This window comes from Chelonia mydas, chromosome 1, assembly GCF_015237465.2.
Source record: "Chelonia mydas isolate rCheMyd1 chromosome 1, rCheMyd1.pri.v2, whole genome shotgun sequence".
NCBI lineage: Eukaryota > Metazoa > Chordata > Testudines > Cheloniidae > Chelonia > Chelonia mydas.
The window spans coordinates 144,736,997-144,763,768 of record NC_057849.1 but is presented as its reverse complement, the minus strand read 5'-3'; the positions used below and the strand labels follow the sequence as shown (position 1 = coordinate 144,763,768).

Genomic DNA, 26,772 nt, shown 5'->3' with positions numbered 1-26,772 from the left:
TGCAGTCTTCCGTTGCCAGTGCCTGACAGAGCTGGTTTTGCTCCAAGGCTGCAATCCTATTGTAATGGATCTGTGGATCCTATTATTCTAAAAAAATATATATATATATTTTTTTCAGATAAGTTTGGATACCTTTCCCTATTATATTAAGCCTACACTTGGGGCAAAATATTTTAAAATCCGGCCATCTATGCAATCACAGGTTCCGAATCTTTCTGCAATTGCATATCTAACTTGCACACATAAGTAATTAAAATTGACCATACAAATTCAAGGAATTAAATTCACATTTTAAGTATATAAAGGGGTGTGGGCACTCTTAAAATATTGATTGTACTATGATGGGGAAGAGAGAAAAAAGAATAAAGCTAAGGAGAAGACATTTAATTTTTAACTATCCATTAATAATGTAATGTTTAACATATATTTTTTTTTAAATAAAGAATTAATATTGTATGGTGGAAATATACTTGTTTTAGGAAATGAAGTGTAATTGTTATTGACTGGTTCCTGTATTGAATCAGTCTACTTCGGTCTCTTTAGTGTGTGTGTGTGTGTATGTATGTATGTATGTATGTATGTATAGTGTTCAAAAAGCATTTTATATGTCCTCCAAAAACTCAGAGGAATGAATGATGGTGAGCCATCAAAACTTTAGATGTCTTTTAGCTCTCAAACATTCACTAAGTGTTTTATTTAAGTGACTGTGTTCTTTATTAATAAAACTAACATTTTACAAACTAGCCCCACTTGCACATCTAATTAGTCATTGATTCTTTTACTTAGGTATTGGCAAAACTGTTGCATTTTCTGACAGATGCTTCAATACATCAAAACTAAAAAGTCAACCTTTCGTGAGATGACTCTCTAATAACAATCACTGTAACATTGTAAGTATATTCTAGTTTGTAAACCCAAAAGTTAAACAAATTACAAAAAATTGAAAGTATGTTATATAGAAAATGTGAAATTCAAAGTCTTGATTCTTTAAAATGCCCATTAGTCTCATTGTATTGAAGTGTGTACGACTACAAAAAATTGATATTTTCACAACACAGTGCAGAGTTGTTACACTTTGTTAATTATCATGATACAATGGTATCCTTAATTGTTTAAATTCTGTTTGCTATCTGTCTAATACAACATAGTGATGGCAACTGCAGATGTTAAAAGGCAAATCTGATTTTCATATTGTATCCAAAGCTACATTGAAAAAGTTAAAGTTGCAAAGTCAAGCACTTAGAAATTAAGAAATGGCTTCAAGCACTTAGCCATTGACAGCCCAGGAAAAAACAATAAGAAACCATCAAAGCAAATGGGAAGAGCTTGAAAATGAAAAGAAAACCACAGTGTTCAAAAACTAAGAAAGGAGGGATCATTTCCACCCCCTTCCCCTCCCCCCCCCCCCCCCCCACACCCTTTGAATATCTATAGTGACTAAAGGAAAGAAATATACAAACGTTACTCCTGGGGTAATTTTGTTGCCAAAAAAATAAAAATTCTGTTCACAATAATTTAAAATTCTGCGAAATTCTGAAAATTTTATTTGTCAAAATAACAGTATATAACCATGCCATTTTTTCAATTATTTTGGTAATTTATTTAAAAATACCTGTCAGCAAATATGTCTGTAATGATAGACCCACACAAAAATCCTCCCAGGAGTAGAGGTAAACAACCCAGTTCCTGCTTCTCTGCCCCCTCCCCTCCATTCCCAGAGCCCAGCTGTGGGACCCCTCCCCCTGCCCAGACACTCACACTCACACCCTCTATGCCCCAGAGGCCAGGGATTCAGAGTGAGAAGCAGTCTGATGCTGGGTCCTGGGCTTGCATGGAGTTTACTGTATGCTGCCACTTCCTTCCTTCAGGGAATGCCAGGAACTGCAGCTGATGGGAACCCTCCAGTTCCCCCTCGCTCTCCTTCCCGCTGGCGTTGTCTCCTATTTATGAGCTATGCTCTGCCAGGTCCACCGGCCCCTAGTTGCGGCCAACATCTCTGCAGCCCATGTTGCAGGGGGGGTTCAGGAAATTCTGTGTAGGGTGACCAGATGACAAGAACAAAATATCGGAGGGGGCAGCCACAGACTCTTCCAGGGCTGGCTCTAGGTTTTTTGCCACCCCAAGCAAAAAAAAAAAGAAGAAGCCAGTGCTGCTGAAGCAAAATATCAGGACAAATGCCGTACATCGGTCAGGACGCGGGACAAACAACTAAATATCGTGACAGTCCCGATTTTATCGGGATGTCTGGTCACCCTATTCTGTGTACACAACATTAATTTTTGCAAAATTCTGAATTGCACAGTGGCACAGAATTCCCCCAGGAGTAAAATCTTTTAAAATGGAAAAGGTTTGAACTGAAGAACATCCAGAACTTGGGGTACAGTCTTGAGGCAGGATCGCTGCTACAGCCAAGGGGGTATGCTGAGAAACTGTTTGTTTTAAGTCAGTAGGGAACCCATATTAGATAAAATCCCTCTTCTAAAATGATCATGTAAAGTCTGAGGTTGCATTTTTGTTTATTTTCTGTGTAAGCTTACGTTCCACTTACTATTTCATCTTTGAATTTGTGATTTCTCTATTAAATAAGCTTTTTTGTTTGTTTTCATCCCAAGCAGATCTCTGGTGTGTAAACTTTGTGGATTTTGTGTTCAAAAGTGATATGATAACTGGGGGGCTAGTTTCAGGACTTTGGGAGTGATGAACAAGAGGAGAATAGTCCAAGTGTCTGTTAATTAAGAACTCGGAGAAGATGAATTTGGGGAGACCTGGAACTTGAAGCAGTGTTGATGTCAGCCTGCAAAGTTTGATGAGAACCAGGATGAGGCCTTATTCTTGTAGGCTGGTGATTGGTGTCAGGACCCAAAGTTACAGTAGGGCAGGTAGTGAGAGAATGCCTTCCTGGTCTGGGTGGACCCTAAAACTTGAAGTTGCATCCTATTTTTCTCATAGCACCTATGCCTTATTCAGCACAAAGGATGGACTGTGCTCAGGGAATTAATGGAGGTTGCGTATTGAAGGAAACTGTTGTCAGAAAGACTGTGGCCTCATTTGTTGCAGTTAAATGCCATGCTAGAGAATTAGATTCTGTCCCTGCCTCTGCTGCAGAGTTCTTGTGTGTGATGCTAAGCAAGCCACTTAAACCAAAATGTTTTCAGTTTGCCACTAAGTCCATATTTCTCATTTTCTGGGTGCCCAGCCTGAGACATCTGGTATAAGATCTGCAGAAATGCTGAGTGCTTGTGATTGCAACTGAAGCCAACTGAAACTGCTTTGAACATGTGTGCTTGTATCAGGGAATCCACTTCCCATGTGCCTGGGGTTACTCTACAGGCAGGCTGCCTCAGTTTCCCCCTCAAGGGGCTGCTTATACTGTTACACACCCAGTCCAAAGGTAATTTAAAACATTCCCTTCCTGGTGTCCAGTTTATGTAGTCCTTACATAGTCTGGCTCTCCTGGCCTCACCCCCCATTTCAGTGTCTTTCCCCTTAGGTAGGGAGTCCTCAGCCCCCTTCCCAGAGCTGGGTCCCAATTTCGCTGCCGCTCCCAGGGTTTATCTGGCTGGAGCTCAGCCTTCTGGCTCTGACTTCCAAATTCCCCTGGAGGAGTCTTTCTCACTCCCTGCAGTTTCCTGTTCTCCCCACCCCTTCTCTGCAGCTTTCTGCTGCTCTTACAATGGAATCACTTGATCTTTCAGGTGTGCCTCTTCAGTAATCCGGGTTGCTAGCTGCAGGCCTTTCAGTTGTCAAGAGGAAAGCCATGCGGCTAGTGCTATACATATTCTAAGTACTCTGAAAATCAGTCCCGTGGTATGTGAAGTTAGGTATGCAAAATTAGTGGATGCTTTTTATCTTAATCTCTGTTCCTTAGTTTCCCAATATGTAAAATGGAGATCTCACCACCAGTTACAAATGGGTGTTGTGAAGCTAAATTCTTTAATGTTTCGTTAATGATACTGTGGTCAAAGTACCATAGAAACATAGAAATAATATATTTGTATTTGGTGCAGGGTTTGAGGATATGGGTGTGTGGTAAATAAGGTATGTCGCCACACAGTGAATAGACGATAAAAATATACATTGAATACCTACCCATTCATTGAATAATGCAGGAGTCCTGGGGGGGAAAAGTGTGTGATCAGGTAATCGTCTGTGTCATAATGCATGTACAAGAGAGGCAAATAAAAATTGCATAGCCCTAATTTTGGCATTTGCTATCTTTTAAGTGCTTACTTTACAACCTTAATGTTCTTCTAACATGTTTTTATATAATTTCTGAATTAAAAAAAAACTTTAAAACCCTCCACAGAAATTCTGTGATGTGGAACCACATTGACCCCAGCTTAGGTCGTCTTCAGGGTTTGGGCCTTTACATCCACAGCATAGACCTCTACCACTTTGAGCTAATTGAATAACTGGTAACATTAATAGGCTGTTGTTCTATATATGGACAAGCTGTTAGAGAGGGGTGTGACACATTTTGAGTTACACAGCTTTTTGTCGTAGCAGACGAATGTAGAGACTCCGATTCAGTTCTAGGTTCTGGAAAGGAATGTGCTCTAGTGGTTAGATTCTTCTGTTCCTTGTGCTCCTCTCTAGTTCCCTTCTTGTCCACATCTTATGCCCTGATCCCTCCCCACTTTCCTCAGCACTCCATATTCCAGTGTGGTTGCTTCTTCCTTCTCTTCTGTGCTGCCTTGGTGCCAGCAAGCAGAGGCACTGAAAGGAGAGGAAATGGTCTCACAGCTCTTAATTCCTGTGCCCAGTACTACAGACACCAGAAGGAGCAATTGCAGGGAAACTCCTGCTCATCATTTGCATTGCTAATATGGAGCATGCTCAGTCACTCTGTGGGAATGACATATGTGCAGTCCAGTTGGCACAAAGCAGCTCTAAGGGGATGGAGCATGCTGAATGCAAATGGGATCTTCAGAGAGTTTAGCTTCCAAGCTCCGGCAAGCCTCTAATGAGTGTGTGCAAGCTGTGATTGATTGACTTATTTTAGAGACTCTTAATTTGGTGAAATTTGGGTGAATGTTCATGGGAACTACAAAAGGTGCAACTCTAACACCAGGGTGACACTCCCTCCCCACCCCAACCAAATTTCAAGCCCTTGATCCAAAGCCTGGAGGCAATAGTTTCTCAGTGAAACAATTGTTTTTTTAACACAAGCAAAACTTATTTTTTCCCTAATCTTGTTCTTATATATGGCTGTTTTTTTAAGGTGAAACTTACCCCCCAAAAAGTGAAGTTGACTGAGGCATACACACAGCATGGAAAATTCCAGCATAATAATTTGGCAAAAGGATAAGCATCTGAAAATAGGGTCTTATAACACAGTGTTGGGCAGCCTTACTATTGAGGATGCTGCCTGAACTGTGTGTTATAAATTTCCTTAGGGATATGTCCATTCTCCCACTTGTATTCATATTCTAAACTGAAATGTGTATCAATTAACAGCTCCTCTAGCACAGATCGGTTGATATCTTCAAGTATTTGATTGCCTCCTTAATAAAAATGTGCTGATTGATGTTTTACTTAGTAGTGTTGAGATCCCTTCATATTTAATGATTGTTATCTGTACTATAGTGCTCCTTTGTACCTGCAATTTTAATTAAATAGAAAATATATTAAGCTATATAGAAATACTCAGTGCAGTCAGAGTATTGACCTGCTAATTCTACTCTTGGTTTTTAGATTTCGTTTTTTAATTGCTTCTGGACTGAAATATTGCCAAGTTTAAATCCAGAGTTGTTATATATGGCAGAGATTATATATAAACTTTTGATAAGTTATACTGGAAAGGCTTGATGGGCCTTTTGCTATAATAAGACTTCTAAGGATGCTATAAGTAACATTTGTTTATAAAATACAGAAAAATTGCCATTCTCTCAATGAAAGGATTTTCATAGTATCCATTTCAGAAGTAGGAGACTCTTAATCTGTCCACTTAGTGCTGTTGCTTTTAGTGTTTTCTTTGTGACGAGCTACACAAATAACTCCAGAGGAAATAAGTTGGTCTCTGGGCCCTGAAATGCTGTGCTTTGCTGGTGCCATGGAACAAGTAGAGTCTTCTGCATCTATAAGAGGGCAGGCAAAGCCAACACATTAATTTAGGTTAAACTTCCAGTAGTGGGGGGAAATTAAACTTTATATATATGTTTTAAATAAAAACAACTATAATAAACCTATAAATAATAGGTTTTTACAAGTTCTCCATCACCATAGTATCTGAGCATCTTAAGATAGTAAGCAGTTCTGCTAATAGAGGTAGTATTGACTGCATATATTATTTGTCAAAATAACACAATATAATCATGCCAGTTTTAATTATTTTGGTAATTTATTTCAAAATACCTGTCAACAAGTATGTCTAATAATACAGACAACAAAAAAGATTCAGGAAATGCTGTATGACAACATTCCTTATTAGGCATATTAATACAGAACTTTGAGTAATAATTCATTCAAAGTACAATACAGAAATGTATTTCCCGAACCCCTCAGAAGCAGTGCAAAGACTTGGGGGAGTCGGGGTAACCAAGGAGCTGAGGGAGACGCAAGTCATTGCTGGGAAGGAGCCTGGGAGTGAACCTGGAGGGTTGTTGTGTGTGGGTGGGAGAAATATGGAACATTTTGGGGGAGGGGAGGGATTGTTAGGGAGTTGGGAAGCCTACCCTTGCAGACCCTGGCAGACGACTCCTAGCATCTCCCAGTCAGTCAGGCACATCTGCGCCCGTCCCCACGTGCCCTAGCACCCCCACTCAGCCACTCCTGCTTTCCCTGTGTCCCAGCACCCCCAGAAGTAAAAGTAGGCGCCTCCACCACTTGACCTAAACAACCAGGTATCTTAGCATGGAAGTAACAGCAGAGTCATGAACCTTATAGCTGTTTGATCTACGCTGTGTTACTATGGATTACAGAAGTACCCAATTTGAAACATTTCTTCTGAAAGACTATAGGCAAAATGAAAGAGTTGCCTCTGTTCTATTATGGACTTGGGTTCTGTATTCTCTACTCCTAGCACCATCTGACGTGACATTGTGCAAGTTCCCTTACCTTACTGGAAAATTAGTGCATAGTCCCCTTCCCCCTCGCTTGATGAAACCATTGTTCATTATCTGCCCCCTTCCCCTCCCCAAGGGATGAAACCATGGCTCATTTTAAGAGTCGTTAAGAACAAAAACATTAACAGTTGCCTGTGGAAGAGCTGAGACTAGAACTCATGTTTTATGGGTTTGCAGTTCAGTACATCTTCTGCTAAACTGCATAGCATTGTATGTGGGAGTTCTTTCCTGTTCTGTTCTCCAGTAATGTGACAGGTGAAATCTGCATCACGGTGAGATTGCATATAATGGGTCAAAATTGTGGTGGTCCTGAAAGCTGGCAAAGCTGACAGTATGCCTGGTTAACTTCGGGGTTCTTTTTTCCAGCCACATCATGTATTACATGAATTGCTTACTCAATAGCTATAGGTTGTGTGTACCAGCAAGTAAGCCAGTTCACGCCAGATTGCCATACAACTTTCTGGCTTCTGGCATTTGGTTTATATGGTAGTACAGGAATCAGCAACCTTTGGCATGCGGCCTGTCAGGGAAATCCGCTGGCAGGCCGGGCCAGTTTACTTACCTGCGGCGTCCGCAGGTTTAGCCGATCGCAGCTCCCACTGGCCGCGGTTTGTCATTCCGGGGCTGTGGGAAGTGGCGCGGGCCAAGGGATGTGGCTTCCCGCAGCCCCCATTGGCCTGGAACGGCAAACCACAGCCAGTGGGAGCTGCAATTGGCCGAACCTGCAGACGCTGCAGGTAAATAAACCAGCCCGGCTTGCCAGTGGGTTTCCATGACGGGCCGCGTGCCAAAGGTTGCCAATCTCTGTGGTAGTATATTGTTGCTGGGGAGTCCTTTATTCCTTCGCTATCTGGTTGATGTAGAAATTTATCCTAGCTTTTTTTTTTTTTTCTTTGAGGCCCTGCAGAAATCTTCTGACAGCACCAACACATGGTCTTTCTGAACCCAAATGGGTTATCTGGGCTGTCAAATTGCAATGAAGCTTATTTTTTATTATAAATTTGGTCCCACAGCATAGAGGTGGGGATCCCTCTTTGCCTGGTGGGAGATCATAGGTGCTCAGAGAAACATTCATTAGTAACAAAGGGAAAATGTTGTTATTTAGTAGATTTGAAATGATTAACTTTAAAATGCCATTGTCTAAAGGCCTTGCTTGATGCAAGGCTAGTATTGGTGATTTTAAACCTCCTTCTGTTACTTCAAAAAAGTGAAATAAAAAAATACAGTTGACTCTTTAAGTAAAATGGCTATCTTTGAGGGGACAGACATATGCCATGGTCATGATTCTTATCAGGGGATAAAAGGCCCAAAGAAAGGAGTATCAGTTTTGAAGCTGATATTATATTGTTAGCGAAATGCTCCCAACTTTTTTCCCTTAACATCCCAGTATATTGGGCAACCTGAGTATGCATCTGTTCCTAGCACTTCTTAGGTCATGCTTGTCCAGGCACAATCTGTGTGTAGCAAATTCCCTTTGATAGCTTCAGAGGATTTTAATATTCTGTGGCAGAAGAGGAAGAACAATAAAAAGAAGATATTTGCGGATCCCATTTAGATCTTGATGGATCATGAGGATGACATTGTCCGCTCTCCTGGTCTGGAGGCCATAAATGAAAGGAATAGAGAGGCCTGGGAAGAGACTGAAAAAAAGGAAGATGCAGGAAAAGATGGATGCCTCTTAGAGGATGTGGAATCAATAGTTTAAGGCAGTGACTCTTGTGGTGCAAATAAACAACTTGCTCCCAGGCCACAGATGGGGACCCCACACTGCTCCAGCCCCATCTCCCATCAATGTCATAATGAGTTCAGTGGCAGTGAGTCATTTCCTTCTTCTAAAATGAGGACCCTACCTGTCTCAGAAGTGCAGCCCTGCTTTCTATGAGTATTGTGAGGACAACAAGAATTATCCCCGAACGTGATCTCATCTGTAAGTAAACAACATGTTTATTTAAACATTCTTTTCCATTTTCAACATGGGCTTTGTTTTGAAAAACTTGTTTATCAGTGTTTCATGAAGAAAAACAACCTTATTTTGTAGTATGATTTGTCTGCATAGAATCCATGAAAACACTTTTCAGTCATAATCCTTTTATTACATACAGCAGTCATTAAATAACAGCCGATTAATCTATAAAAGATAAAAGGAATAAAAAATCATGTAGCGTAAGCACAGGAACATGGAGATCTGTGTCCTCTTTGCACTCTACTACTGCAGTGTCGGTATGAAAAAAATAATGGCACGTGGCATCCCTCATCATGCATACCTGTACAGTGTGTCCAACAATTGTAGTAATTTGCCTAGGATAATAGGCAATATCCCATTTTGTGGTGTTGGTTGTGCATTTTTCCATCTGCTCACAAATGTTATGGAGGATTTAGCTAAGACTAGAGACATATGTCAGGTCAATATAATTTTGCTTCGATAGGCATCTACATCGACCCTCAGGATGCACTCAAACACCTTTCTGACACTAGAGAGGTAGTAGTTTAATTGCCAATTGTTAGCATTTCATAATCTTAGTATTGCAAGGCAACAGAATGTAAGCTAAGGTCCCCAAGGCATTTAGCACAGAAATATCACATTTCTTGGTTTTACTGCATCAGTGGCACCCTTATCTACTATTTCCTGCTCATTGTCTAATTATTTCATATTCTGGTATCCTGAATCGTGACAGGCGAGCAAGTGAAGCACCTTCTGTGATCCACCACAGTATTATTTTATGGTTGTAGAGCTCTGCAGATTGAGAGGGGAAATGAACAAAGAATTGGGACATGAATTCCATTAGTAGCCCCAGCATACTTTAAGAAGTCTTCACATCATTCACGGCCCTCAGTGACTTGATTGGCATTGCTAACGTTAATGATGAATCAGTAACATTTACTTTGTTGCAGTACTATTTCTCTCATTGTCTTTCCCATGCCAAAGCTTCCAAGTGATAGTCTGCATTCTTGGCTAGTCTCCAAAGTGCTATGACAACTCATGTCCAGAAGGACAGTCTTCCTCATCTGAGTGAATTTCAATTGTAAGGTAGTTGCTAATGCCACACATACAGTCAAAAGTGATTGGTTGCGTTTTGGTGTCTCGGCCAGTTGCACTTGGTTTAGATCATTACTGTATTGTCCCAGCAGTGGGCTGAGCTCTGTTTTGCCGGAAGTCTGCTTTCTTTGTGATTTAGTTTGGCATTTTAAATGGACACAATTCTGTGTGTTCCTCTACCTTGTTTTCAGGTTACAATTGAGACTGTTCTTTATAGTGTAACTCTCTGCCCAGTCTGCTTCCAAGCTGTTAAGCAGCAAACTCCAGAATCCGGTGGATGTAGCAACCTGCAGTGCTAGGAATGTCTCCACAACAAGTGGTCACTGTGATCATTGAGGCAGGAGATGGAGTTGTGTAAGCCATCCTGTAATCCTAGATGGATAATTTAGGGCAGGTTGGGGACTCTTGGAAAAGAAATACTCATATGCCTTGACATATGGCATTGCTTCCCAGAATACACTTAATAACTATGGTTAGGTGGGGTGGTAGGTATGGCAGTAAAGCTGCAACATATGTACACATGAAACCACGTTGTTTGTATGCAGTTGCTGGAGTCTCAAGATGTTTCAGTCGGCAAACACTTTTATAGATACATTTCCATAAGTTTGTCGTTGCCTTCACCTTTTGGTAGGGAGGGTAAAGAGACTTATCTGGCATGAGTTTTGGAGAAAATAAAATTTTGTTACGGTTACATCGAATGTAATCATTAAATAGAGGGGTTAAATAAATAAAAATGTCACATACAAAACTTCTTTATATTTTTCCCATTGTCAATGGAGCCAGATCACTTAAACTACTTAAATAGTCAACCTAATTAATAGTTGCACTGCAGGCAAGTTTGAAGTTGAGCCAGTCTTGGTTCCAGAGCCTGTTCAGAGGATTAGAGTGTGAGATTACATGATTGCATCTGCAGCCAGGTCACATGCCAGTCATGTTTACAAGGCTATAATTGGGTGCAGATGACTACTGAATAGATAGTAGACATGACTGGGATGAAATGTTAAAGACCCCCCCCCCTTTTTTTTTTGCCTAGTTAATCCTTGATGAAAGAGAATTTAACTTGAGCTATGTTCAGATTTCATGGAGTGGAATGAGGTTGTCACCTAGGTGTCGTACTTATTTATAAAAGCTTTAATGTCCTGGCAACCTTTCCTTCCAGGTCACTTATTTCTACAATCACTGTAAAATGCGTAGCAGTAACTGTCTTTACAAGGTTGCTGGAGTATTGAGGAGTGTGAGGGGAAATGATACGTCTTCGCCTAGGAGTATAGACCGGACATTTGACCAAGAACTTACTCATTTTTGGGCTCTGCTCTGTTAGGCAACAAACCAAAAATAGTAATATACTTGTATTTAAATTCATTGCTTTCTAATTCTGTCTTCTGAGCTAGTTTCCTTCTTGTCTTCTGATGTTTTGTTGTTGGCATACAGTTTATGGTGGGTAGTCTTTTTTTTTTTTTTTTCAGAAGTATGTAACCAAAGCAGCAAGGGAGCTGAGATAGTTTTATGGGTATGCTATCACTTATGTGGAATCATCTACAGTGATCAGCCTAATCTTTTATAGCAGAACTTTCCTGGAGCAGAGCATGATTTGGGCAGTGGCGAAACTTAGGGGAGGAGTTGAACAGCTTCTTTCCCCTCAACTCCCATCTCTTCCCAGCAGCCACACCTCTGGCTCAGCTGCCAGGCAGTATTTCCTCATCTCCTCACCCCTAACACCTGGCTTCAAAACAGATCCCAGCCAGCAGAACCTTTCCTCCCCATTCACCAGCCTTCATATAAAAACAGCCAGCTTCAGCCCCGCGCCGCTCCTGGCTGTGGTAGGGGGGGCCACCGACTTCAGCCCCACGCCGCTCCTGGCTTCAGTGCTGGAACTCGGGGCACTTGGTTTCAGTTGCGGGGTTCCGTGTCCCCCTCGAAAGAGCTCGCGGACCCCCAGTTGGGAACCGCTGGTTTATACTGTAACAAGCAAACCTTCCTAGTGCAATAGAATATTTTCCCATTTATTTACCCTAGTAAATCAAACCTCTGAACAACCCACTTCTTTGCCACTAGGCAGTTTCTGGGAATCCTGTGTTTTGTAATGCCTAAATCAGTGGTTCTCAGACTTTTGTACCGGTGACCCCTTTCACATAGCAAGCCTCTGTGTGCAACCCCTCTTATAAATTAAAAACACTTTTTTACATATTTAACACTACTATAAATGCTGGCGGCAAAGCGGGGTTTGGGGTGGAAGCTGACCGCTCACGTCCCCCCTTGTAATAGCCTTGTGACCCCCTGAGGGATCCTGACCCCCAGTTTGAGAACCCCTGGCTTAAATAATAGTATCGTTTCAGATTGCTTGTTGAATCTGACCTCTTAACTGATCTGTAAAAGTGATTAGATATTGCTTGGAAAAAACTTACACTTAAAGCAGCCTTTTCTGAAGACTTCCTATGCTACATAGACTACAAGAAATATGCTTAGATTATGTGTGCTAAGATTAAATGTCTAGGCTTCATTTTTAAGATCACTGTTTTTACTCTTCAGCTTCACTGGAATACCAGAGAACTGATTATGTATGGTGTTTCTGAGAAAAGAATGTACAGTGTTCTACTGGGTGACTTGGTTGAGAATACATTATTTTAGGACTTTACCTGCATTCTTAGAGGATTCATAAATCCTTCAGGATTACAGTTTTCTCATAAATCAAAGCAATATCATATAACATATGAATTTCTTTATTGCTAATTTAAGTTAAGATCTGCAAGCTTAATGGGCATTACAGATGGCAAGGTGATCATTGTCATATGTCGGTCAGAATTTGTTATCAAGATGAAATTATTGCTTTTTTTAGGGCTGTCGATTAATCACGATTAACTCAAAAGAATTAATTGTGATTAATTGCACTGTTAAACAATAGAATGCCAGTTGAAATTTATTAAATATTTTTGGATATTTTTCTACATTTTCAAATATATTGATTTATTCTGCAACACAGAATACAAAGTGTACCGTGTTCACTTTATATTATCATTTTTTATTACAAACATTTGCACTGTAAAAATGATAAAAGAAATAGTATTTTTCAATTCACCGGCCGCCACTTCCCGCAGCTCCCAATGGCCGGGAATGGCAAACTGCGGCTACCAGGAGCTGCGGGCAGCTGTTCCTGTGAACAGTGGATGTAAACAAACTGTCTCGCGGCCCACTAGCGGATTACCCCGACAGGCCGTGTACGGCCTGCAGGCCACAGGTTGCCCACGACTAGGTTAAGTTCAGGTCTACACTACCACTTACTTTGGTATAACTTGCATTGCTCAGGAGTATGAATAAGGCGATATCTACACTAGCACTTTTGTCGGTATAAGTTACATTACTAAGGGGTGTGGAAAAAAAAACTCTTCTCTGAGACACGCAGGTTACACTGAGGAAAGCACCAGTGTGGACAATGCTATGTTGGTTGAAGAGCTTCTCCTGTCGACATAGCTACTGCCTCTCATGGGGGTGGATTTATTATGCTGATGAGAGCTCTCTCCCGTCAGCATAGAGCGTCTTCACCAGATGCGCTACAGCGGCACAGCTGCACCAAGGTAGCACTTCTAGTAGACTAGCTCTTACAAAATCAAGGGGGAACTCTCCCTGTGAAGAATTAAGTTGCAGAATGTGGAAACCCAGGGCATAGTAGATCAGTGAAAGGATTAACTTAATGTATTTGTTGCTGGTTGTTGGATTCTGTTTTGAGTCATGGGAGTGGGCTTGTAAATGGTGGTATTTATACAGTTTTCACAATGCAATCCGTTAGGTGCCAGTGCTGCAGTTTCCTATTGAAATCGTATGGAAAGATGGAAAGAGCTGATTAGCAAAAACCAATAAAGTGGGGAGCTAAGGGACTAAAAAACTGGTCTCCAGCCCTGGGATCTCACTTCAGCCTGGTAGTTAAATTTAGCTCAGAAGCTTGCTCCAGTCTTGCTCCAGCATTTTAATCATGGGTGTTCATTTTAGTTTAGGAGTGAAGTCCAGGTTAAAAACTTGGTTTCAGCTAAGAACTCATCCTTAAATATAGGGTTTCAGTCAGAAGCCTCCTTGTCTTTTAATGGTGGATTTTATTAAGGGATGTTTATTTTATGACTGTTACTGTAACTCTAAGTTAATTTAACATACCTTTTACAGGATCTCAAATTGTAACTTACGTAGATATTTAAAATGGATTCCAGATTATTTTCAATCTCTATTTGAGTCAATGAGCTGCATTTTCTACACTATGATAGTGGAGTGACGCTCTTTACTAAATGCTGAGCACTGTGCTAGCTGCTGCTTCAATGAAGAGAATGTGATCTAGAGTCTGCCTTAGCCTCCTTTCAGCTTTAGAGAATTGGATATGATTTCACATCTGTAGTTACAAGGGCCATTTTAAAAAAAAACCCCAAACCTATAATCATTTTTATTTGATTTCTAGGGAAAAAACACACACAGTTGTTAAATTAAAACAAATAGCTTTCTTTTTATTTCATTCTGAAGTATTTACAAGAAATTGATATATTGGGAAAGTTTTTTTTATTTGAGAAGTTTAGAAATAATTTTTCTATAAATAAAAACTTGTGCAATTCTAAAAAGTTGAAGGGAGATATGATGAGAGCATCAAGGTTATGGTGCTTATTAGGAAACAAGTTATAGAATTATCTAGAAACACAGAGGGAAAGGGGAATGTGGAGCCCACTAATTAGGCAGAGACGGGTGAGTACTGAGTTAAGTGATCTCTTTTTGATTGAGACTGGGGGGTTGAGGGCAGAGCGCTTGGTTTGTTGGAACCTAGAAAATTCTGGAGGTAACCAGGGCATTTGAGAACATGCTTATTGAATAAAACTGGCTGGGTTTTTCAGTCTTCAAAATGTTGAAGTCACTAGTATTTGCTATTCCATTCTAATGTAGGACATTTGAAAGCTGCTAATTAATATAAATGTATTTAATTACCTAAGGTAATTACGTAAGACAATACATTTTTTTTCTGACTCCACAAGTCTAAAGGGGTAGGAAAAAAGCAACTGGATGAACTGAAGTGCAAAGTAAATATGGTCAGGGTTGAAAAAAATACTCTTCTGAAGAGTACAGAAAATAATTTTGTTGGATTCTTCATGATCTAATGTGCCACTGAATAAAACTTATTGAAAGGAAGAACAGACTGGTGATAAGATAGATCCATCATTAAAATGTAGGTGCAATGATCATTTAAGTCTTTGTTCCAGGCCTCTGAGCAGCTTTTAAACTGCTAGAGGACAAAGACATGAACTTGAGAGAAAGAGTTGCAGCTTTCTTTTATGCTAATATTGACTTTGATGTAGCACAAGATGAGCAGTTTTTAAAAATGACCAAAGCACTTCGCTCTTGATGCATTCTTTTCAGGTATGCTGTTAGAAGAAATGGAGAAAATCAAAGGAAGAACAAAAAGAATTGTATTAGATACTAGGGCAAGAAGATTGGTTGAACATGAGAAATGACCAGATATTGGTTACAAGTATCATCTGTAAAGGGAAGAATAAAATCCCACTTAATGCTATTAATTTTACATCTGAAAAGAAAGCAGAACACTAGCCAAATTGCAAAAGATGACGTCTAGGAATGCTGAGAAAAGCACAGGAAGGAGGTCTGTGCCATTTTTTCATGTGATGAAATTAAAGTGGAAGTAGAGGAAAATATCTGAAGTTCATTCTAAGCTTCTCATATGTGAGCATATAGCACATTTTTACATAACTGCTCCACAGAAAGGCTGTAAATTTACAAAAGCAGTTAAAGGAGGCTTTGGAGGGATTTACTAGCTAGAGACTGACATTGCTGACTCAGTCTCCAAACCTGATTTCCACACTAAAAATAAATTAACGGAACACGTAAGGACAAATTGGAAATTATTTGAGAAGGTATGGGATTTTTATCTAGGTATCATGACTGATCCAGACACACAGGTTGAACCCACATCAGGAAGAAGGCTGAAATATTGCTCATGGAACATTAATCCTAATTGTATGCCTTTTAGGATTTAAAATTGAAGATCCAGATACCCACCCTACATTTGTTTGTAGATTAAGTTCTCACAATTCATTACTTCAAAATGGTGAAAAATTGGCTGTCCAGCCAGCTCATCATCAAGCAAGCATAATTTTGAACACCATTCAGATTGATATGGTTGCAACCTCATAATAGGTTAGGTAATGAAAAAACAAATGAATTGATAAAAATGAATGACCTATTGTAGATCAGATACAAAGGAGAGAGAGATCTTAATGGCTAGTAGCTTGGTGACTTGATTGTGATCTCGTTTTACTTACAGAATTGCTATTTCTTTTTGGACAATCTCATCTTTCCACAAGGAATCATTTTTTTGGCAGAAGGACTACTATATAGCTCTGGATTAATAGAATCAGATTTTACATGCTTAAACATACATGCAATTTTACATGCTTAAACATACATTTTCATTTCTACTCATTGATCTCAATCTTCTCAGTCATTATTAAAATATTTTCCATTCCTCAACATCAGGCATTTAGACTTTCCTTTGTGCATTTTCTTTGTTGTTCTGGTAGGGGATTAGTATTTGGTACTTTTCTGTATGATTCAGATTTGTGTGTTTTCAGGAAGAATAAAGAACTTGGAACAGTGGAATAAATATCACCCAAAATTTGCAGATCCATCGCATGCTGCTGCCAGTCATTGATCTGTAAACAGGGTTAACTGAGTTGTGAACTGGCAGACTTTGAGATATGGAAACATACAAACAATTAAGGATTAACATTGCAGCAGTGTGTTGTGTATAAAAGACGGCTGGAATAGTTAGCTATTTCCATATACAAATAAATATGATCTATTCTGTCTTAACATCATTTATAGCAGTAATCCTAGTTCTAACATACCTAGATTGTTTAAGTCAGCGTTTTGCAAATGTACATCTGGTACATCTTGAATGTGCCTACATCTTGCATTTAATGCAATGGAGAGCAGAAAAAATTATGGAAGGGGGTAGCTTATTTTACTTCCAAATAAGTCTCAATGTGCAACTGAAATCAATGTCATTTTTGCTCTGTAAAGATACTATATAAAAATAGCAACATCTTAGACATCAGATTTTCTCCCTGTATGTATTGAGTTATATCTGTTTACTTCATCGTAAAAATGAACATTTACCACTTCCTTTATTCCGTTTTAGTCCTGCAGAGCCAACACAGCTAAGAGAGGTTGAGCGGAATTCTCCTTCTTTTTGTGCACTGTCAGAATTTGGTTGGGGTTTTCAAAGGAGTTTTTGATACCTTGGGGTTCAGCCCAGACCAAAAAGGGTTTGTGTCACTGCCTGCCCGGCAATTCTGGGTGCCTTCAGTGCTGTGCTGCTGTGGCTGATAACCCTGACACCAGCAGCCAACCTACAAGCGTGCAGGTCACCCTCTGGCTTCCATGACTCAGTTGGTTTTGTTGCAGTGTAACCCCAACACCTGCCACCCACACACACAGAGTCCTGAATTTCCCCAAAACTGTCTGCCTTGCACTGTTCAGCCCTCTCCCTGAACACTTACAGAGCCTTAAGTTTATTGTTCCTTTAAAGAGGCAGTATGCTGCAGCTCATTAATTTAATTAGACTCTGACAAACACTCTTATTTCATTCACGGCATTGAATTGGTTTAGAGTAAAAATAAAACACATTTATTAAATAGTCATAGGTTTAAATGATACCAAGTACAATGAGTCAAAAGATAAAAATAAGTACATACAAACATTTACAAAGATAAAAATAAGTACATACAAACAAAAGTAAAAATACATTTCTGAGATTAAAACTTAATTTCAGCAAGTTACAATCTTTGTCTAAGAAGATTTCTCACTTGTATTCAGTTCCCAGAGACCTCAGCCACCTCGGATGAAGGATACAATGTTCTGTGATTCCAAGAGCCCTGGCCCTTTGACTCCTACAAGGCTTTTTGTTTCTGCTTATATCTCCCAAAGTTCACTGACCCTGTTACAAGAGGCAGGAAGGATTCCTGCTGTTCTTCCCTTCCTGTTGACCTCCCATCTTCCTGCTGATTCATATGCAAATGGAGCATCTATTGTTTTGATTCCCTGCTGCTTAATTTACATTGAAGGCAGGGAGAGAGCTACCTTTTCTCCTGTCTAGGAGAGAACCTGCTTTTCCCTGTTCGGTCACAGACTTTAAAGCATAATATCAGTGACTATCCATAATTCCTTATATATAGTGCCCTATGAAATCTGCTTTTGTTTTTTTATCAAAATTGTTTGACACATTGACAGCAATTAAGTATCCTTACTATAAATACATAAAAATGTTCAGAATTGGATTGCAACGGGGAAAACTGATTTTAACAACAAAAAAAACCCCCTACAATTTAAACAAAACATCCTGCAGATATACAGTATATGGTAAAAGTAACATATTTTAAATCACTTGTTAAAGTAGCACTCGGTAATATGACCAAACTGACATTGCTGAACAGTAACACAAGAATTTCACAGATGTGTCTCTTACAGTGACAATTTTACTAAATTCATGTTTGAATAATTAAAAAATAAAAAAATGCACAAAACATAATTCATCCTTGCAGCAGTCTTTGCCATTTTATCTTAAACTCAGTAACTTTCGAGCTTCCTAAATGCTGAAGGAATGCTTAAATTAATTTCAAATTTGATTAAATAATGTCAAGCTAACATATCAGCATTTTATTGCTGAGTACCGTAATTTTTTGATGTCTCCGCTAACAGAGTAAATTTAGCATACCTTGCAGCACCTTCAAGAAACATTTGGTATCAATTGATTACAGAACATATCTTATGTGTTGGTTGTTGATCTCCACTCTTCTCCCTTCAATCTTTTTCTTCTCCTAATTTATAGCTGAGCAGCTGAAAAGGCTGGCTTGTGGTACCTTTGCCTCAATGTAGAGATACTGCTTTGCATGATTACTATGCCCTTCCCCCCCCCCCCCAACTTTACCAGCCCGGGTAAGCCAGACTTCCATTATTGCCTGTTGCATCAGGGGATCCAGATGAGTCACAAGCTGCTGCTTTTTCTTTTGGTCCTCAATTCTGTAGTAGCACAGTGACACAGTCCCCAGAACTTTTGTCAGTGCTCTTTGATATATCTGTTGGTATTCATGTTCTCCCTGAAACAAATTTTCTATTTCCATATGTGGATAGAGCCAGGGATCACTTTAATCATAGTGTAAGAGATCCCTGACAATGGGAAAGGAATGAGTGGATGATGGCATGCTACTGCTGTGAGTGGAATGAGAGAAAGGAGGATTGAGAGGAAGAAAATGGAATCTGGGATCCTGAGGAAAGAAATGAAAGGGTCCAAGGAACGAAGATGGAGAGAGATACAGAACTGGAGGGGAAGAGAGCAGGCAGAGAAGAAATTTATAAAACAGAGGAAAGAGGAGCAAGAAGTGAACAATATAGGGGAGCAAAAATTATTTTAAAAGATAACTAAAGGGAGGAAAGTAGGGCAGAAATACTAAGTAAAAGGAGATGAAGGAAGAACCTGCTTCAACTGAGACTGGTTTTAAAAAATTTTTAAAGAAAAAGAATGAAGACAGAGAGTAAGCGTAGCTCAAGAGAACTGAAGCAGGAAAGGGGGAGAGAATAAAGAATGAAAACAAAGCAAGAAAAGATGCGTAAACTTTTATGTTTAAATCATCTTTCTAGATTTCAGATAACTTCGCTCTATCTTACAGAGGGGTTTTAATTTCACTGTTTTATGACAGTGGAACCCTAGCACTGTATTAACATGTGGGGAGGGAGGAATTTAATGGAAACACAAAGCTTGATTGCCGTGAGTTCCTCTTTTCTGAGAGTCGCCCTACTCTTTTTCCCGTATGGTAAGTGGTGGTTGTCGTATAGAGCTAATTGGTGATCAGATCTGGAGACTTTTAGAGGATCCCTTCCCAACTAGCTACTGCCCATCAATGAGCACTCTCTTGATCTTTGAAGAAAGTGGTTCAGACAATGTTCTCTCTACTTTTTTGAAGTCAAAAGGGTATAGAGTTACTGTGGCATCAGCTCTGTCCACAGTGGTAAACTCTGTATCGAGCAACTGAGCTGTGTACAGTGCCTTTATGGCAGACTGTATTGCTTACATCATATCATGATTTGAAAGACATTTCACCTCTTCAGATTGTCCTATTGATTCCCAACGAGTAGTGTCGAATGTGAGTGGTAGCATTCACTAATAGTATGCATCAATTGTGGCAGAAGAACAAACCTTTGACCTGATGATGTTTCTGCTTTAATGGATATTAATTTCAGTGACAGAACGCTCCAAATAATGAAGTATCTTATCTTGACAGTGGTTAGAGACTAAAAGAAAGGGGAAAAAAATAGTGTAGGAAAGTTCCTAGAGAACAGAGTACTTGGGGCGAGGTAAAGAGTGAGAGGCCAGAGCTTCGTATCATACAAAAAGGAATTAACCATTTATATGGATGAGAAGAATATCCAAAATTAAATATTAAAAAATAAACAAAATAGACACCAAGATTTTGGAAAGAGTCTAAACAGTTAAGCTTCAGGGGCACAAACCAACCTCTTTACCTATTGGTGGTTAGGAAGAAGCTTTTTTGGGGGGCTGGTTGTGGGCACTGTCACATACAGGATAGCAGACTTAATGGATCCCTCGTCTGATTCTGTATGTTCCTACAGAAGAGTTTGCATATTAGTATCAAACTTAGTTTTTGAACTAGTGTAAACATGGCTTTTTAAACAGTTCAGTTTAATTCAGTTTTAACACAACTGACCAAGTCTGTGCAAAGTTTAACCATATTTAACAACTGAATTTAAGTGTTGCTTAAACACAGTTGAATTGGGTTGTATCACTGTTTGGCTGCTAGTCTGTTTCTGCCCTGAGAGTATCGGAAAATTGTCCCACTTTTGCTCTAGGAATGATGGAAGTGATAGTGCAATCAGTCACAGCTGTTTTTACTACTTTGTCTACTGTTTGCCTAGATGAGATAGTGGTAAAATGTCTGTCAGGTCAACACTAGTGATCACTGGATGTCTTCATTGTTGGCCAGACTGGGTTAAAAAGTTCTAGCATAAGTTTCTAACTGGACTAAAGCACAGTTTTAAACCTGTTTTTAAACACAGTTTAGTTACCTATACAGAGCCCAGTGAACAGTGTTATAACTCAGTTTGAACATAGCTAGGTTTAAACCCTGCCTAGGAAATATGGTTCTATATTGAGGATAACTCTTCACAGACAGGGCCGTTGGCCATTCAATATGGACCAGGACAAGCTTGTCTAAACAAAATGTGGATAGGCCAGAATATATGTTAAATCTCAGTTTAAAGAGTTTGACATTGTCCACTCAAACATTTTATACCAAGTTAACTGGTGCAGTTTTAATTAAATTTGTGTTAAAGCATTACAGTTGTCACAGTTCAGTTGTCACAGTTCCGTTCTCTGTGGTTGGTTTAATGTGTTATCTCTGTAGGGCTATGAAGGGCTCATCTGTTCATGAAAAGATCTTTATGCCTTTTCATATTTTTTTTTATTCAGGTCTGGGTATGTTGCCAAAAGTGGCAGTTTCCACATAAAGTAGTCATAAGAATATAAGAATGCCCTTACTGGGTCAGACCAGTGGTCCACCTAGCCCAGTATTCTGTCTTGCAACAGTGGCTGTCACCAGATGCCTCAGATGGAATGAACAGAACAGGCTAATTTATTGAATGATCCATCTCCTTGTCATCCAGTCCCAGCTGCTGGCCGTCAGGTTTAGGGACACCCAGAGCATGGGGTTGTGCCCCTAACCATCTTGGCTAATAGCCATTGATGGACCTATCCGCCATGGGGTTTTCTATTTCTTTTTTGAACCCAGCTGCATTTTTGGCCTTCTCAACATCACTGGGCAATGAGTTCCACAGCTGTGCTGTGTGAAGAAGTACTTCCTTATGCTTGCTTTAAATCTGCTGCCTATTAATTTCATTGGGTGACCCCTGGTTCTTGTGTTATGTGAAGGGATAAAGAATACTTCCTTATTCACTGTCTCCACACCTTTGATCAGACATGTTAATAAAATTAGACCAAATGTTACTGCCATATAATGCAACCACGAAGACCATTGCATGGTACAAGAAACTAGCTGTTGTCAAGACCATTCAGAATGCTTGGGAAGAATCTATTACCTCGGCACATAGCATTTCTGAAATGCATTTAAATGCATTTTTTTGAAATGCATATTTTTTATGCAGTACAAATACAAGTCATAAAATAGAATAGTCTGTTTCTGCCCAGTTCAGCTAAGCTTTTCACTGTGGAATGACACTGACGTTTGTGTGGCAGTGTTTCACAGAACAAGTTTTTAAGTGCTCATTTTCTGCTGAAAAGTTGATGCTTCAAAATTAGATGTACCGATACAATGAGCATCAAACCTTTGGAGAGAATACTATTGCTACCACTGAAGTAATTATTTTATAAACACATGTACTTTATAGCTGCCAAAAATATCCTGATGTGCAATATAAAGTGTAATATTCAATTTATAGTCTCTTGCTTAAGTGAAATTTTGAGGGGTATGGGGAGAAGCTTAATTCAGTCTTGAGAATCCTTTGGTGAGGTGGATAGCAAAGGCTCATGCAATTTACTTTCAATTAAGATTCCTATCTAGGTGTTTTTTAAGATTCTTAATGCCATGCTTACAGTGTCAAGGCTAAAAGTGTGAAAAAATTGTCTATAAATCTGGAAAAAAATCTACAAATCACATGCAAGATTCTGTCCACCCTAAAGTAAGATAGTTTCATAATGAAGTCTGGAAACATACAGAAGAATTTGTTGTGCTGGAAAGTGCATAATCTTACTCTGAGCAAAGAATTAAGTCAGCAACCCAGGCTATAGAACACCCTTGTCTCCTTTCCACATCTGGCAGATGAGAATAATATTAACTCCCTCACAAGAAGGTTTTGAGGGTTAGTTAATGTTTGTAAAGTATGTTGAAATGTAGCTATAGTAAGTACTTAATATTACTAGTTACTTTCTGGCCAGAATTGTAGAAGGCATCCTTGGCTTGGTATTCTGACTTCAGCTACAGTACTTCAGGCTAGTATTGTGTTGATTAGTCAAAATGGGTAAACCTTGTAGCAAGAATTATTTTCCTATATAGGTCACAAAAATGGTGCCTGTATTTTTTTTCTTTCTAATTAGTAGATGATATGAGAAGGAAAGAGATTAAATCCAGAGAACATTGCTCTGTATTTTGAGCAGCTTTAAGGTAGGGTACATATTATGCCTGAACTACTGAAGTGTCTAAACAGGTACTTTATTGGAAAGTTGTAGACTTGAGCTACAAAATCTGTTATCTGATGTCTTCAGCTGTTGTCTAATTTTAGTTAGTGGTATACATTTAAAGGTGGTGGTGTTTGTGCACTGCGGGAGTTGGAGATCTAATTATTAGCTAAAATACATAATTTAAAATACTACTGGTAATTGTACCACCTGGACTTCTATTCTGTCACTGTTAGCACATAGTTCTATTATTAAAATAATGAATGAACCCTTGTATAGTACATCATATCCTCAAACACCACAAACTTTTAACTATTCAAAATGTCTTTGAGAAGTAAATTAATATTAATCCCATTTTTATCAACGGGGGAACTGAGGGAGTCTAATGCACATCCGGGATTAGAAATTCATGACTCAGTTTCTGTGTTTATTCCATGCCCCTTTCAATCTGTGAATCTAAAAAACAGTTCAGGTCATCTATACGCAAACTTCATTTGGTGGAGGGAGAATGTAGTTAGCTTCACTTTTACTTTGGATGAATTAGGATGTATTTTAATAAATATGATGATCGTTGTCTGTTTTTCCCAATAGAAAATGCCTGAAGCATCAGAAGATCATATCCACTGGAAGGCTTATTGACTTCCATTTTGAGAATCCCAGAACAACATCAGTCTGGCATGGCGCAGGGTAATCAGCAACTTGATGTGCAGGTACTCCATGACCTCCGGCAACGTTTCCCTGAGATTCCAGAAGGGGTGGTGTCTCAGTGCATGCTCCAGGTATGCTGCAGCAGAATACAGTAGCATAGTAACAGTTACTGTACATTTATTGTTGTAGCATAAAAAGGAACCCCCTTGTAACAGACTGATTAGAAATCAGTTCAATTTCATAGTTGTCTTCTGGGGGGTTTTAAGTTTCTAAAAGGTAACGGGAATTTGGAGAACAGCAAACTTTTTGAGTTTACATTCTATTGAAACATTTATTTATTTATTTCGGGGTAAAAGAAAGTAGATATTCCCTGTGGCTGAGCAGAAAGACACTATTCAAGTTTCTGTCATCTCAGGATGTGAGAGTGGAAAACGCCTTTTTTCTCTTCTGCCATTCAATGTAGGCAGTGTTGCACTCATACCTGAATTTAAACTGTGGGTTACTGGATTTTTCACAAGACCAGACTTTTTATTAGCAGTAAGGCCCTTGCCATTTTTCTTAAAGAAACAGTCTTTGTCTTCGAGTAATGCCCCATGGGTGCTCCACTGTAGGGGTGTTCGTGTCCCTGTGCTGCTGGTTGGAAAACTTTGGTATCAGTGTCAGGCTGTCTCCCTTTGTGCCCCACCATAAGGTTAACCAGTACGTGCAGGCTAAACCCCCACAGTTCCTTCTCAACTGCCTCTGGATAGAGTCGGAGTCATCAGCAGTCCATTTGAGATCGTTAACGTCTTCCTTTTCTTTAGCATTTTTAGTAGCTAGTTGGTCTTTTTCAGTCTTAGTTGTAGTTTTTCTTTATCTTCTAAAAAAGAAAAACTTTTAATTTCCCCCCCTTTTTTGTTGGGGATCCCTTCCCTCAACAGGGTATGCCCAACTCACCGGGCTTCAAGAAGTGCCTCTTCTTGCAAGGAGGCCATCCCTGTGGCAGATGAACACTCTTGATGCGTATGCTGCTTCAGGGAAGGCTACATGCTGCAGAATTGTGGTCTCTGTCAACAGCTTAAACCCAGGTCTCGAAAGGACAGGGAATTCAAACAGAAGATAATGTCTGATGGAGGCAGCCCTCCAGTCTTCTTTGGATCTGTGCCAGGAGTCGCCCAGAATGCATGAGTCTTCTCTGCAGCCCTCGACATCTAGGGACTATGGGTCGAAGAAATCAGCCATCGACCCCTCTCGTAAGACATCTAAAGAGAGAGCTGTGAGCCCTGAGCTAGCCATAAAAGATCTCTGGCATGCTCTGTATTGTCAGTACTGTTGACACCAAGGCAATCCAAGCATGGTACCCATAGCTTACGAGGGTCTAGAGCAGCAGGTATTGATGCGCCTAAAGACCTGATGGGCATAGACTCTGAGCCAATGGTACCAATACACAAAAACAGGAGCAGGGAGCACATGGTTAAGAAGATCCTGCTGGTATGCTCTGTACCGTTGGCACTGTCAACAGTGAGCCATCCAGCACTGGTGAGATCCCTGACTGCAGGAGTTCTGGCACTCAAGAGAGCTCAGCGTATCTGATATACCAGAGTCTCCCCTTCTTGGCACTGGAGCTTCGGTATCAAGTCTTCTCCAAGCACGTGAGTCTTTTCCGGTACCTTGCCAGGCACCTCTACTTTCTAGTCATCTTCCTTCCATACTCCCTATGAAGCTGTTCCCTCAGGGAACTGATGGGCAAGATCCCCTGTGAGAACAACATGAGGGGGAAAGGAGTCCAGGAGAGCTGGCTGTATTTTAAAGAATCCTTATTGAGGTTACAGGGACAAACCATCCCGATGTGTAGAAAGAATAGAACTATTTAGAAAAGCTGGATGTGCACAAGTCCATGGGGCCGGATGCGCTGCATCCGAGAGTGCTAAAGGAGTTGGCGGATGTGATTGCAGAGCCATTGGCCATTATCTTAAAAAACTCATGGCGATCGGGGTAAGTCCCGGATGACTGGAAAAAGGCTAATGTAGTGCCCATCTTTAAAAAAGGGAAGGAGGAGGATCCTGGGAACTACAGGCCAGTCAGCCTCACCTCAGTCCCTGGAAAAATCATGGTGCAGGTCTTCAAGGAATCAATTCTGAAGCACTTAGAGGAGAGAAAAGTGATCAGGAACAGTCAGCATGGATTCACCAAGGGCAAGTCATGCCTGACTAATCTAATTGTCTTCTATGACGAGATAACTGGCTCTGTGGATGAAGGGAAAGCAGTGGACGTGTTGTTCCTTGACTTTAGCAAAGCTTTTGACACTGTCTCCCACAGTATTCTTGCCAGCAAGCTAAAGAAGTATGGGCTGGATGAATTGACTATAAGGTGGATAGAAAGCTGGCTAGATTGTCGGGCTCAATGGGTGGTGATCAATGGCTCCATGTCTAGTTGGCAGCCGGTATTAAGCGGTATGCCCCAAGGGTCGGTCCTGGGGCCGGTTTTGTTCAATATCTTCATTAATGATCTGGAGGATGGCGTGGATTGCACCCTCAGCAAGTTTGCAGATGACACTAAACTGGGAGGAATGGTAGATACACTGGAAGGTAGGGATAGGATACAGAGAGACCTAGACAAATTAGAGGATTGGGCCAAAAGAAATCTGATGAGGTTGAACAAAGACAAGTGCAGAGTCCTGCACTTAGGATGGAAGAAACCCATGCACCGCTACAGACTAGGGACCGAATGACTAGGCAGCAGTTCTGGAGAAAAGGACCTAGGGGTTTACAGTGGATGAGAAGCTGGATATGAGTCAA

At 40.1% G+C, this 26,772-nt stretch overlaps 1 protein-coding gene across 8 annotated transcripts in view; it reads left to right on the top strand.

Annotated features, from left to right (window-relative positions):
* TAB3 (TGF-beta activated kinase 1 (MAP3K7) binding protein 3) overlaps positions 1–26,772 on the top strand; it is a 75,913-nt gene that overhangs the window by 21,995 nt on the left and 27,146 nt on the right. For 3 of the 8 annotated variants that reach the window (XR_006287886.1, XM_037902025.2, XM_037902017.2), the window contains 2 exons: positions 787–890; positions 23,939–24,126. Coding sequence is in view for 7 of the 8 variants with exons in the window: in XM_037902025.2 (XP_037757953.1) it covers positions 24,025–24,126 (102 nt within the window). In the remaining variant the exon portion in view is untranslated. The remainder of the gene's footprint in view (positions 1–786; positions 891–23,938; positions 24,127–26,772) is intronic. The other 5 variants (XM_037902049.2, XM_037902041.2, XM_037902032.2 and 2 more) reach the window with 3 other exon arrangements.